At 40.0% G+C, this 14,279-nt stretch overlaps 2 protein-coding genes across 3 annotated transcripts; one reads left to right on the plus strand and one right to left on the minus strand.

Moving 5' to 3' along the window:
• Positions 1 to 7,973: 7,973 nt before the first annotated feature.
• On the plus strand, positions 7,974 to 11,417 carry LOC104724170 (uncharacterized). Of its 2 annotated transcripts, none has more exons than XM_010442618.3 (6): positions 7,974 to 8,683; positions 9,324 to 9,360; positions 9,482 to 9,718; positions 9,797 to 9,844; positions 10,153 to 10,585; positions 10,695 to 10,835. In XM_010442618.3, exons 1-5 carry the CDS (start codon positions 8,388 to 8,390, stop codon positions 10,549 to 10,551), a joined length of 1,017 nt encoding a protein of 338 aa, XP_010440920.1. In that variant the 5' UTR covers positions 7,974 to 8,387; the 3' UTR covers positions 10,552 to 10,585; positions 10,695 to 10,835. The 2 variants fall into 2 exon arrangements, with proteins under 2 accessions (XP_010440920.1, XP_087329634.1); XM_087473508.1 differs by lacking the exon at positions 10,695 to 10,835 and adding an exon at positions 10,919 to 11,417 and having other exon boundaries at positions 7,995 to 8,683.
• Positions 10,799 to 12,979, minus strand: LOC104724171 (LEAF RUST 10 DISEASE-RESISTANCE LOCUS RECEPTOR-LIKE PROTEIN KINASE-like 2.3). The gene is made up of 2 exons (XM_010442619.2): positions 12,133 to 12,979; positions 10,799 to 12,038 (listed from the first exon to the last, which is right to left on the minus strand). Exons 1-2 carry the CDS (start codon positions 12,920 to 12,922, stop codon positions 10,948 to 10,950), a joined length of 1,881 nt encoding a protein of 626 aa, XP_010440921.1. The 5' UTR covers positions 12,923 to 12,979; the 3' UTR covers positions 10,799 to 10,947.
• Between the last annotated feature and the right edge of the window lie 1,300 nt (positions 12,980 to 14,279).

Here is a 14,279-nt window from a genome sequence, read left to right on the forward strand (position 1 = left end):
GCAGAAACAATATGACCCAGAAAACCCATCTCACGCTGCCAGAAACTACATTTGATAAACTTAGCAAACAACTTCTGCTCCCGCAGCTTCTCCAGAACTGCCCTTTAATGTACTGCATCCTCTTCAGGACTCTTAGAATATACCAGGATATTGTCGATTAAAATGGTGACAGACACGTCTAGAAACTCCAGAAACACGCTGTTCATGAACCTCATAAACGCTGCTGGTGCGTTAGTCAACCAAAATGGCATCACCACAAACTCATAATGCCCATACCTCGTCATGAATGCAGACTTCCTCACATCTACCTCATCTATCAGAATCTGATGATAACCCCACGCCAGATCTATCTTGGAGAACCAAGTAGCACCTCTCAACTGATCCAATGACTCATCGATCATAGGAAGAGGGTACTTGTTCTTTACAGTGACCCGGTTCAGACCCCTATAGTCAATACACAAGCGGAAACTCCCGTCCTTCTTCTTAACAAATAACACCGGCGCACCCCACAGTGATACACTAGGACGAATGAATCCCTTATTCAACAAGTCCTCCAACTGCTTCTTCAGCTCTGTCATCTCTGCTGGAGCCATCCTGTAAGGAGCCTTGGATAACGGTGTCGTCCCCGGTTCCAGTTCAATCGTGAAAGACCAAGATGACCCTGCAACGACTGAAACACATACTCAAACTCCTCAACAACCTGAAACCTGCTAACCATAGACTGCTCCACTGACTCTTGCATCGATATAGTAACCAAATAAGCCTCTTGGCCCTTCTCGATCATCTTCCCAGCCTGCACGGTTGAGATCACGAGACTCCCCGTAGTCGGTCTAACTCCCTCAAAAACCAACTTACTTCTGCTCAAATTCCACTCTACCCCGGTAACAATCAAGATGAACCTTATGACGATACAACCAATCCATCCTCAGGATAACATCATACAGTTCCACTGGGCTGATAAGCAAATCTGCTGGCCATGACTCCCTTGCAATCTGAATATCAACACCCCTCGCCCGACCAACAACTCTCAGAAACTCACCTCCCGCAACTCTGACAACTCCTGCTCACTCTCCGAGATCTCCTCTGATATCAGCACTCTCTGCACACTCCAGAGTAATGAAGCTATGAGTACCTCCAGAATCAAACATAACATGGGACTTAAACCCGCCCACCAACAAGGTCCCTACATAAATCTCATGTGTTGAGAACCTAACACTTTATGACAGACAACATAAAATCTGAACCTACTGAAATTCACAAAGGCAAAATACCAGAAATTGTACCTGTGATCGCCTCGGCACAGGTTCCACCCATCTCTACAGTGGTATACACCTGTGGCGCCTGCTCAATTCGTGCCACCTGCTGCACTCCCGGCTTTACTACCTACCACTGCCATCTGCTGCAACTTGGGACACTTAAGCTTGATGTGCCCAGGTTCCCTACAATGATAGCACACACAAACCACTGACTGTGCTGCCGTTGGGGCACTCCTTTGGGATAGCTAGCCAGCTTGTGGTCCATACTACCGCATCCAAAACTCCCGGCACCACTTGGTCTCTATGTAGCTTCAAACTTTCTCTTAGTTCCCAGCGCAGGCTTGACGCCCTTGCTTGAAACTCCCTGATGTTGAGCCTTCCTAGGTTGAACTACTGAACTAACCGTCACTGAATGTGCCCAAATGTCCTCCTCAATCTCTGTTGCAGTCTCAACCAGCTCTACATGGTAGCATAACTCCGCCCTCTCAGAAGTCAATTGAACTCCAAGTCTAGCTCCCGCACTGACCGAGTCCCCTGTGACAACTCTAGATGTGACACCCCGGTTTCAGAGACTTGCGGAGAGGTTTAAAAGAATTGATTTGACCACCTATGCCACCAAAGTGCACTTATCTTTTCGGTCAAAGGTCCTGAGAGAACTCCACAGTTAAGCGTCCTTGAGCTGGAGTAGTCTCAGGATGGGTGACCTTCTGGGAAGTGATTGTCGAAACTGTGCGAGTGAGGACAAAACACAGGGAAAGATCATGTGGTGATTTGTATGGATGGTAACAAGTCTTTAAAACCTCTCGGACGTAACAAACCGGTTGTCGGGTATGAATGGGCTCACAGGCCTAGTGAGAGCACATGAGGCCATTAAGGAAAATGGGCCCATGGACTGGGATTGGACATGGGGGCCACTAAGAGGTGGCGGTCGGGGCGTTACAGGTGGTATCAGAGCCGAACCTAGACGAGTGTAGAGTCAAGTGGACTCACACCGTCGGGGGTGATCTTGGTGCGCAACGAGGACGTTGCGATCTGTTAGTGGGGGTGAATTATGACACCCCGGTTTTAGAGACTTGCAGAGAAGTTTAAAAGAATTTATTTGGCCACCTATGTCACCAAAGTGCACTTATCTTTTCAGTCAAAGGTCCTGAGAGAACTCCACAGTTAAGCGTGCTTGAGCTGGAGTAGTCTCAGGATGGGTGATCTTCCAGGAAGTGATTGTCGGAACTGTGCGAGAGAGGACAAAACATAGGGAAAGATCAAGAGGTGATTTGTTGGGACGGTAACAAGTCTTTAAAGTCTCTCGGACGTAGCAAACCGGCTGTCGGGTATGGATGGGCTCATGGGCCTAGTGAGAGCACGAGAGGCCCATTAAGGAATTGGGCCCATGGACTGGGATTGGACATAGGGCCCACTAAGAGGTGGCGGTCGGGACGTTACATTAGGAACTGCACCTCCAACCGGTCTAGTGCCTCTCTAGGAAAATACTTGCTGTTGAACTCCTCAACGAAGTCAGCCTAAGACATCCCCCTCTGCACTCTCCTAGCAGCCACTGCTCTCCACCATAACTGAGCATCACCAATCAGGTTGTGAACCGCTATATCCACCCAAAACTCCTCAGGACATCTGAGAGACTGGAAGTTACGTTATACTCTCGTCCTTCACGCATCCCCAACAGTAGGATCAATACCTTCCGAAAACCGCTCGGTACCAATGTAGTTCATCTCCCTCAGCATACTGACATAACGAGAATGAACTCCTACATCCGCAGTCATTGGCTGCTGCACCTCCACCGCCACTCCCGGTATCCGCTCCAACAGTTGTATCAACAAGCCCGCAAGATCAACGCCTCCTCCAAAGGCTCCACCTGCTGGGATTCCTGCACCCGGAACCCTAGCATCATCGGCTACCCGAGCACCGACACTGCCCACATCGACTCCATCAGCGCCTACGTCCCTATCAGTACCTACGACCACACTGATGGACCCCTCCTGGAAGCCCTGCGAATCGCCAACACCCTCAGTTGTCACACTCTGCTCAACAGACTAACTAACTTCTGGGACTCTGCCCCTACCACGACCACGACCGCGTCAACGACCACGCCCGCGTCCACGACCACCAACATCACCACCTCTAACCATCCACACTACCATGAACAGAAGGCTAAGCAAACAATTTAACAGAACACAAAACAAAAACTCACCATGGAATCACACTATAGGCTCGAAGAGGATGATAATCAATCAAAGCATATAACCCCAACATCTACATCACAAATCCTAGTGAACCCAAACCTAGAATCGTTAGGGCTCTAATACCAAACTGAAATGACCCGACCTATTTTTTTAATAATAAATAATAAATAATAATAAGTATTAATCTACAATAGTGTCCGATACCCACTAGCCACCTAACCATAAACACACAACAACGGATAACACAACAATACCAATAAACAACCAATAATCCAATAACCAATATTAATTCATCACAATATCCAATATTCCAAACAGCATGAACCATAGAACCAGCAACCTAAACCACATTCTAATGACTCAACATTAGCAACCTAGAAGAGCCAGAAAACAACCAACTAAATCACTAGAACATCCTCCTCTTCATTGTCTTGATTCCACGATCACACTTTGCCTTTACCTACACCACCACAAATTGAGATGCATGATTATTTAATAAACACTTAGTAAGACAATCCTTTCATCTAATGGGCTATACACACAAGCAATAGAGACATCTCTAACCACCAACCAACAATCAATAACCAAACCACAATAAACCAGGACTCTGCATCGACCGACGCCAACCTAAGCATTGACCGACACCAACTGGGGTAGCAACGACCGACACAAGCTTGCATCGACTGATACAAGGTTCACTTGTATCGACCAACACGCACACTGCATCGACCGACGCATGCTTGACATTGCACCGAGTCCCTAATTGCATCGACCGACGCCTCAACATGGCATCGACCGATGCACATGCCGAACATCATTTTTCCCCGAAGCTTCTCGCCGGATCTCCGTCCCTAAACCATCAAAACACACAAACCAAAGCCACAAAAGCTTCCCAAAGCCTCTAGCGACTCAACAACGTACTAACCTGCCAATAAAACACATAGAACAAGCAGATCAGAGAAATCTCCAAGTTAAATAAGCCATGGTCATGCACTTACATTTGCCCAAGAAGATTCTGAACCACAAACAAGAAGCAACACACTCCTAGGAAGCTCCTACAACGATCCCTGCTACAGATCTCTACATGAACACCCACAGATCTCCAAGAACTACCAAGAACACTCACAAAACTCTTTCTCTCTTTCTTTTTCTGCAGAAATGTCTAGAATCGACCTAACCCTCGAGGTTCTGCTTTTATAAGCGATTCCAGGGTTTTCCCAACCCCAAAACGCAACGCTTAACTTAAACTCGTCCGCGAGAACCAACCTTGCATCTCCTAAACTGGGATTTTGGTTCGCGGATGTTAAACGTTCTTTCAAGCCAATTGTATTCTTGAGTGTGAGACATTTTCCGAGTTGAGCTTGTTAGAAAGTGTTAGGTTCTAGCCGACAAGAGTAGGAACCTGTGTAGTTTTATTTTGCATTTTTCGGACTAGTAGGACTAGGTGAGAACTCAATTTTGGGATTTGGGATTGGATTTGTACTGAAAAGAGAAAGAGTAAAAGGGAAAGAAAAAGGGTAAAGAGTCTTTAGGAAGGGGAATGTGTTTTCAAGATTTACAAGTCTAGTAAAGGATGTGGGTTGTGCAATGTAAAAGATTTATTGGTTCTGGACATAGAAAGAAAAGTTTAGACAAAGAAGAGAAAACAAAACGCTTAAGAAGTCTAGAGTTCTAAGAAAGAAAAGAAAGAGAACCATAGTGATAAAAAAGTTTCCCATCCTTTAGATTGATATGAAGTAACCTCCTCCTAAAGCTAAGTGAAAAGAATGAGAGAATGGGTTTAAAAAGAGATATCAATGAAGGGTAAAGATAGGATCAACTTCTGGGTTAGAAAGTTTGAGCTAAGTTTCCTTGGGACCTTTGGGTAGATGATACACTGCTCTTGTATGTATCAATTGGTTTCAACTTTTAGCCTTCTCTTAAGCTCAACTCATTTTCGCGAGAGAACCATGTTCTATATTGTTAAAACCACTTGCAAAGGAGACCATTTTGTCTCTACCCTTTCACCCCATCCAAATGAGTTTGATGACATTGCATAGCTTGATTCATGGTTCTTTGTTAATGAATGTTAAAAGGAATGATAGAAAGGATAGCATGTGTAGATTAAGGTTGTGATGAGCTTGTCTAAAGATTTTAAATTGAGTTCCTTCACCATGCATCATAGAACTAAAAACAAGGACCTTGATTCTAACATGTTTTAGGTTCTAAAACCCCATCTTCAAACCTCTCTTCCATACTTTGTTCTTTACCATTTGCTTGAGGGCAAGCAAAGAATAAGTTTGGGGGAGTTGATATGTATATATTTTACACTCTTTAATCATGCATTTGTCATTCATTTTGTTCTCTTAACTCAATGTTTTGCATTGTTTTCTGTCTCTTTTGCATAATATGCATATCTAGGTAGTCTTTGCATTGGTCTTGCATGCATCTTGCATATTGGAGTTCTCTCAGGTGTTTTAGGAGATGTCCAAACCATCAAAAGTAAACAGGGAGCAAGAAAGCAGTCCAGCGACTCGACCTACACTACCCAACGACCCAACATTCCACGTCTTTGATCAAGTCGAGTGGAGATTTTACTTTGGGATTCAGCTTTCAAAGTCTTCATACAAGTTGTAGGGAATTGAGTCATCTTTTCATTGCCATTTATTTCAAGTCAATTGGAGGCGTGGTTCAAGAGTTGTCACCGTTTTAGTGGATGCATATACACCCAGCTCGAGTCGCATCACCTCCACTCGACCCAGCTCGAGTCGTATCACCTCCACTCGACCCAGCTCGAGTCTTATCACCTCCACTCGATCCGTTCCACTCGACCGCACCCAGGGAGAGACGACGCGCAACTCGATCACACACGTCAAGAAGAAAGACGCTCCGACTCAGCCAACCCGATTCCCGAACCTACCTTCTACCTTGTCGTTTTATGTTTTAGGGCATTCCATGTTTTACTATAAATACATTTTGTTAGGTCTTTACCCGAGACATCTTATTTTTCCTTAAGGTTTACCTAACCACCTAAAACGTTCTTTGATTTTGTAATCCAGATATCTTTGAACTTATTTAGTGTTTGCATTTGATTTCTTCTACAAAGTTGTTCAGCTCATTTTTATTCTATCTCATGATGCTTGATTCAATGTTTTCCGAGTTTGATTCCTTGATGATGATTTATGGATCTGAGTAATATTAGAGTTCTTGAGGATGAGATATATTAGGTGGAGGATCTTAGTATGTAGGGTGTTTAAGTTTAGATTCGTATGATTCCCTTCTGGACTAGAGTTAGAAATATTAGTTTCTCTCTGATCAATTGGAGCTAGGTCTTAGACATTTCCACATCCAAAAGGTGTCTGATGAAATGTCTGACCAACTAGTGCCACAGATTTACATTCCTAGCCTAAGAGATTAGTTGTATAGGGTGTTCGTTGATGTGAATGAATTGGTTCGTCATGCCTGCTTGACCATATTTCTCTAGCGAGAGCTAGGTTTGGAAGTGTTTGAGTTTGAGTCGCTTATGCCAAGAGATTGGATTAGCTAAGTTATGATATTCATTGTCTAGGGATAGTTTGCTTGTGCCATGTTAAACACTCTGTAGACTAGGAGACTCTGCCGATATTGATTACTCTCATCCTTAGGACTTCTATCTTTCTGATTGATATTGCATTCCTGAGACCGTTTCTGATCTTGCTGTCTAGTTCATGCTTAGAATCGTTTTTGCTTTTACTTATTCATGTTCGCTTCTTGTCATGAATTTTCGTTTCTAGTACTGTAATTTATTTCCATTTTACATTCTGATCATTCTAGGATTGTTAGATACAAAAACCACTCTTAGAATTGGCTTGACTTGTGATTGTTTGATTGCATCTTGATTGCTAGTAAAGTTCCCAACAGGATTAACACCTTTAATATTACAACTACATAAAGTTAATTGAACCTGCTAGCAGACATACAAAAATCATAGTTCAGTGTTACATTATATATATTTAAGATGATTAAATTACAAATTTATATATATAACAATTTATGATATTCATTAAATGTGTAAAAATATATTAAAAATATTATATGGCAATGAGTGATTATTAGCGTTTATAATGAAACACATTTAAATTTATATGTGTATTTATTTAATATAATATATAATCACTCACTGCTTTACGGCCACTACCAATCAATGAAACGTGTTATATTAATCAAAATATACCGTTTAGTGCTTATGCTGCATAATATTAATATTCTACTAATACTATCCGTTGTTCCAAATATCCAATCAAGCTCTGAGTCAATGATATAAGCTTCAAATACTTTTCACTCCTTTTCGTTATAATTTCTCAAATAATATACACAGAATTAATTTCCAAACAACAAACAAAATTAAATAGACACGTATTCACAAAAATTGGACATTTGAAACTTTGATTAATCTCATAATTTAGGCGGACTAATGCGAACACAATTGATACTTTCTCTCTTTTTTTTTCTTTGACTCATGAATCATGACTTATTTTTGTAATGAAATAAAGATATTTAACATAATAATTAAAAAAAAAAACAAAAAAAGAAGAAGAAGAAGAAGAAGTGAAAGCTCCATTTTACAACAGCCATTTAGAGCGAACCACGACATTATCTCATCGCCGATTTTTTTTAACACTTCACAACTCTTCCTCTCATCCTACACGCGCCGCTTATCATCTCTCACGCGCCACCGTCGTGTCACCCATTAAACCTCAAATCCAAAAAAAAAAAAAAAACTCTTTCGTTTTCAACTTTTCCTTTCCCCTTTATCTTTTTTTTTTTCCTTCAGCGTTCTGTCGTTTTCTCCTTTTCCTTTCACATTTAATTTAAGATCTCAAAAAACCCAAAACTCAGAATCAAATCAAAGTCTTTAGGGTTTCTACTAATTTATGAGTAACAAGTGTTTCCGCTGTGTGATGATAAGAGAATCATCATGGGAGGAGTAACTTCATCAATCGCCGCAAAGTTCGCTTTTTTCCCTCCATCCCCACCGTCGTACGGGTTTGTACCCGACGTTGACCGGTTGTACATAACCGAAGTGCCTCGCCGTGACGATGTCGATGTGTTGAAGCTAAAGACACGTCGTGGTAACGAGATTGTGGCTGTTTATGTTAAGCATCCTAAAGCTAATGGTACGCTCTTGTATTCACATGGTAACGCTGCTGATTTGGGTCAGATGTTTGAGCTTTTCGTCGAGCTTAGTAATCGTCTCCGAGTTAATCTCATGGGGTAAAGTTTTCATCTTTATCTCTCTTATATCTTGTTAAAGCTTCGATTTTTTTATGATGGGTTTATTGATTGAAGTAGAAAGTTTTGGATTTTACATTTCCAAATTTGACTTATTGGGTCTTCAATTGAATAGAAAGATGTGGTTTTGGAATTGGTGATTAATAATGGTGTTTATATTCTTGAATTGTGACAGTATAATGACAAAATCTATGTGAAAGTCAGAGATTTTTAGCCATAATTTCTGGGTCTTGTTGACTCCTCAAGGCATTTATTCATGGATGTGAAATTAAGTTTTTTCCCCAAATGTTGAAATAATTTGACTTTTGTGATGCAAGCATATCATTGCAACTGTTTCAGTCATATTTTTAGTAGTTGAAATGCCATAAGCAGATTTTGGACTCTGTTTCACGTAATAGTCTTTACATACGCATGTTATGCGTTTTCTACATCCACTGAATTCTCATGAAGACTTAAAATTGTAATATGTTTGAATAATTTGTTTCATATGTAGAAGTGTTTACTACTCGAAAGCACAAACTTTTCTGCTTGACTTGTCTTCTTGCAGTTATCACGGTTTTGTTTATCCAATGATGAGTAGTTGATCGTTCTTTAATCAGTCCATTGATTTTTCCTTTTTCAGGTATGATTACTCTGGTTATGGTCAGTCTACTGGAAAGGTAGTATCTTTAGCTTGGAACTTTTCAATTCGGAATATCTATATGAAAATTTCCTCGTGATAAGTTAGAGAATTTGTTACTTGATTGTTTCTGATGTGTTTAAATTTGTTACTTGAATCAGGCAAGTGAATGTAATACATATGCTGATATAGATGCATCATATACCTGCCTCAAGGAGCAGTATGGTGTAAAAGATGATCAACTGATATTATACGGTCAGTCTGTTGGTAGTGGACCAACGATTGATCTAGCTTCACGCACGCCTAATTTGAGAGGTGTGGTTTTGCACAGCCCTATTCTCTCTGGGATGAGAGTTTTGTATCCGGTTAAACGTACTTATTGGTTTGATATTTACAAGGTAATTTAGTTAACGATGCAGCCATGTTTTTTCTTGTTTCCATGTACTAATGCTTACACGTCCAATTCATTGCTTCAGAATATCGACAAGATCAGAGCAGTTACCTGTCCTGTCTTAGTAATCCATGTAAGTGTTTTTCAATTTCTTTTATTTCACTATCTTCCTCGATTTTCTCTTTTTGGTGGAATTTAGTTGTCATCTATTGCCTCCACAGATTCTTGCAAGAAATTAAAACTTTTATATTAATAGGACCATTTGATCTGTTGCGTTGAATTTATGAGATACTGTATTAATTTGACTTGCCTCTTGTGGCATCACTTCGTATTAATGTCTTTCACCCGGTAAACATGGATTAGTCAAAGATATCAATATGTTGTGCCATACGCAGATCAGTGACATTAGTCTGAATGTGAGTCTCTTGTTTGGTCTGGTAGGGGACAGCAGATGAAGTAGTTGATTGTTCTCACGGAAAACAACTTTGGCAACTTTCAAAAGAGAAGTATGAACCCTTATGGGTATCTGGAGGAGGACACTGCAATCTAGAACTCTATCCAGAGTTCATTAAACATCTGAAGAAATTCGTAATATCGATTTCCAAACCCAAGGGACCAAGAAATGGCTCGACCAAGACTGTAACGATAGACACAACCAAAAACCAGAGCAAGCCTTCTGAGAACGGCCGTTCTGAAACGTTTCAACTCGGCTGCTGCCTTCCGGAAGTTTCTAGAAACAGTGTAGACAGTCAGCTGGAGAAATCTAAGAAGACTAGTAAACCCGAAAAGTCCCGAATGAGTGTTGATAGATTTAGAAGGAAAAAAGGTCTAGTGTGGTGACATAAAACCCGGTCGAACCATCCGCCGAAAACAGGTTATTTGTAACTCCTGTTTCTGTAATCCATGTATTTTGTTTTCTTTCTGCAGCCACTTGATATGTTTCTGCGTAAATTATGACGTGTGTGTTTTGTTTTTTCTCTCAGGTTTGTGTATGTATGTTCTGATAGTAACAGATCAAACTCAAAAGTCTTGATTTCATATTTGGTTGTAACTTTGTCATGGTACAAAAACTGTAATGACTGACTAGTTTGATAAAAAATCCATGCAATCTTCACCAACCAAAATAATTTCTATTTTAGTTTACATTTACTTTTCAGAAACCCAATAAATAACGAACCCAAACCTAACTGAAAAAACGAATATACAGTTGTTTTATAGGTTCCAACATTCATGGATTCAAACTTCTGAGTAAATTGAGCTTTCCTCTGATGGCCGAGATGACTCTGAAAGATCTTGCATTGGCAAATGCAAAAGAGGCTTAGGATTAGGAGGGGCTTTAAGAGAATCCAAACTTCCTTCTATCATCTCTACGACTTTGCTCATTGATGGACGATCTGATGGGGAAAACTGTATACACCATAGACCGACCAAGATCATCTTTTTGGCGATCTCTTCTTCCTCTCGGGTTAGTTCATCGCCAAGAAGTCTTGCATAATCTCCAACTTCAAGATCCTTGTAAATCCAATCCGGAAAGTAAACTGAGCTGCTGTTTGATTCACCATTTTGGACTCTTTCTTTATTCCTTGCTCCAATCATCTCAAGAACCAACATTCCATAACTGTACACATCCGACTTGTGAGATACACTTCCATACATTCTTGAAAACAACTCCGGAGCAATGTATCCTATCGTTCCTCTTGTGTCAAGCAATGACAAGATGCTTTCTTGCTTCTCACAGAGCTTAGCAAGACCAAAGTCAGAAACTTTGGGTCTGAGACTATCATCTAACAACACATTCTGAGGTTTAATGTCGAAATGCACAATCCTCGTTTTGCAGCCGTAGTGCAAGTACTCAATTCCCTTAGCAACACCTAGCGCGATACCATATAGTGTACTCACATTTAAATCCCCAGACTTAGATATGAACTGATCAAGAGAACCATTCTCTAGAAATTCATACACAATCGCTCTTTTGGATCCTTCATCATAGCAGAAACCAAGCAGAGAAACAATATTAACATGAGATGTTTGGCTCATGCTTGCCACTTCGTTAATAAAATCTTCACAGTTTCCCATTGAATCCTTCAAGACTTTCACCGCAACTTTACTACCATCACGTAACTTCCCTTTATATACAGTTCCAAATCCTCCTCTTCCAACAACTTCTGTAAAACTTTTTGTAATTTTCTTGATTTCCTTATAACTATACCGTCTCAGCGTTACTAACATATCAAGGTTCTGATCTCTTAGAGCATTTTTTTTCCTTCTCTCCCATAACAAGAATGCTAGAATCATCACCACAAATAAAGCTAATATTGACCCTGCAACTGAAAAATACAAAATTACAGTTCAAAACTATAATTTATTTGTACAGTCCAAAAACGCTATTCCAAACAATGACTCTAGCCAAACAAGACTAACCTGTACTTATTATTATCAGAATGGAGCTATTCTTGATGTTTGTACCACCAGATGTATAAGATGTAGTACGGCAGCTGATTCTTGATCCTGACACGTTTTTGCAGCAAACCTGTATGGAAAGTTGGAAGCCACAGCTTCCACCTGAGGATAAACATTCTTGACAAAATATCTCATTTATCATCTTCAACTTCACCTCAAATCCTTTTCTCAAAACATTTTCCAAATTGGTTAAATTCGGAGTTTCTTCCTCTGAAACGAAACTCGTAGGGACCGTGACAGTGAAACTTTCATCACAAAGTTTATGATATGTAGAGTTTTGAATCAAAGAGCCAAGACCTGTCACTGCCACTGGACATGTGAAATTCCCAGGGAAATGACGACGTGGGTCACAAGCGTAGAACACGGTGAGGGGTTTATAAGATGGTAAAATCTGGAAGAGATCTGAAGGTAAAGGTGTGGAGGAGAATGAAGCAGAGCAGAAAGAACCTGAGAAATCTTGTCTTGAAAGTCTAAGAATGTTGGATTTGTTGTCCATATTGAGGACAGTGTAGTTGTAGCCTGAGATCATAAGAGAGGTTGTGTTGAACCTTTTGTTGCAGGTAAGTTCAAGAGAAGGGTTACCGCAATACGCATTGCGATTTTGTCCCGTGAAAGGGAAACCAGCGGTGATATTGCCACACTGAAACGGAGTTCCACATAACCCACTTGGGTCTTGTTTACTTAGAGCACAAGGAAGATGATAAAACAAGAAAAACAAGATCACACAGAACCCAGTTGTTGGAGATCCCATGAGGTGTGAGGATAGTTTTTGCTGTGATTTAGAAACCAAAAATAAGGAAACAAAGTGAATTTAAAGAGCTGCCTTTAGTTGACTTTGAAATAAGATGGGAGAGGCGTAAGGAATTGAATTTGTTGACTTTTCTTACAGCTGTTGAAGATGATTTGTTTGAAACTAAGGACAGGTGCATGGATATTATTCTGAATCCTCCTCTGATGAACAACTTGATTTTTACATATCTTGTTTCTTCTGTTCTGTCTTAGTCTCAAGCTTTTCTATTTAGCTTATCATTTCAAACACGTGTACATTCCAAAAATAAGTCACACAAACCATTTGAAGTCATCGGTTATTACAAAAACCAATTAAAAAAAAAAAAACTTTCTTATCCAGGATTAATTTTGTTATACGAACTTCATCACACGAGATTTTTTGCCAAGGCAATTTCGAGAAGGATATCGACCAAACAAAACCAACTCAGTGTTCGCCTCGTCAACAAGTCACTTTTCACGGACAATGCCGCTCGCATCGGCCTCACTGATCACAGCAACTCCGACACTTTGTTTTCTTTTTTGTTCTTTAACCCGAATCAGAGATCTTTTTTTTCAATCTGTGCTAATGATCACATTGTCAGCTTCCACATACCTATTATGATCATCTCATTTCAAAACTGTTATTTGCTATGACTCATCTTGGTTTACGTCAATATTTATTGGTATTATTGTTACTAAGATTGATATATCATGGTTTTTACGATTTTTAACCATGATATAAATGTGCTTTTTGAGTATTTTGATTTGCTTTTTATGTTGTTTTTGAGTCTTTGTAGGATTAGGTATCTATTAGAACGGATGGAGCATAATGGAGTAAAATATAAGGATTTAGTGCACATTCGAGCATTGAGGCTAAGCTGTGAAATTTGGATCCGAGTTTAGAGAGTTGCATCGACCGATGTAGGTGTTGGCATCGATTGATGCATTGTTCACAACAAGACAAGACCGAGTTTCTCAAGTTCTGAAGTTTTGCAAAGCTACCCTAAAATTTTCCCTAATTGCATTATTAAGTCCTGACATGTTTTAAAAGATATAAATAAGATTTTAAGGTTTTAGAAATTCTTAAGTTTTATTTTCTGCAAACTTTTGAGAGAGAGACCCAGAAAACTTTTGGAGAGACAAGTCAGAACTCAACCATGTTGAGAAAGTTTTCAAACTCCCTTACTTTTCTATGCAATTCCATATCTAAATTTGTAAAACTTTAATTATGTTTTTGTATTGCAATTTAAATATAACATATTATGTTTAGCATAATTGAAAGATTATTAAGTTTATTGTGTGCATTTGCAAGGCTGTTAGTATCATTAGGGTATTACAAT

Source organism: Camelina sativa, chromosome 11, assembly GCF_030686135.1.
Source record: "Camelina sativa cultivar CO46 ecotype springtype chromosome 11, ASM3068613v1".
NCBI lineage: Eukaryota > Viridiplantae > Streptophyta > Magnoliopsida > Brassicales > Brassicaceae > Camelina > Camelina sativa.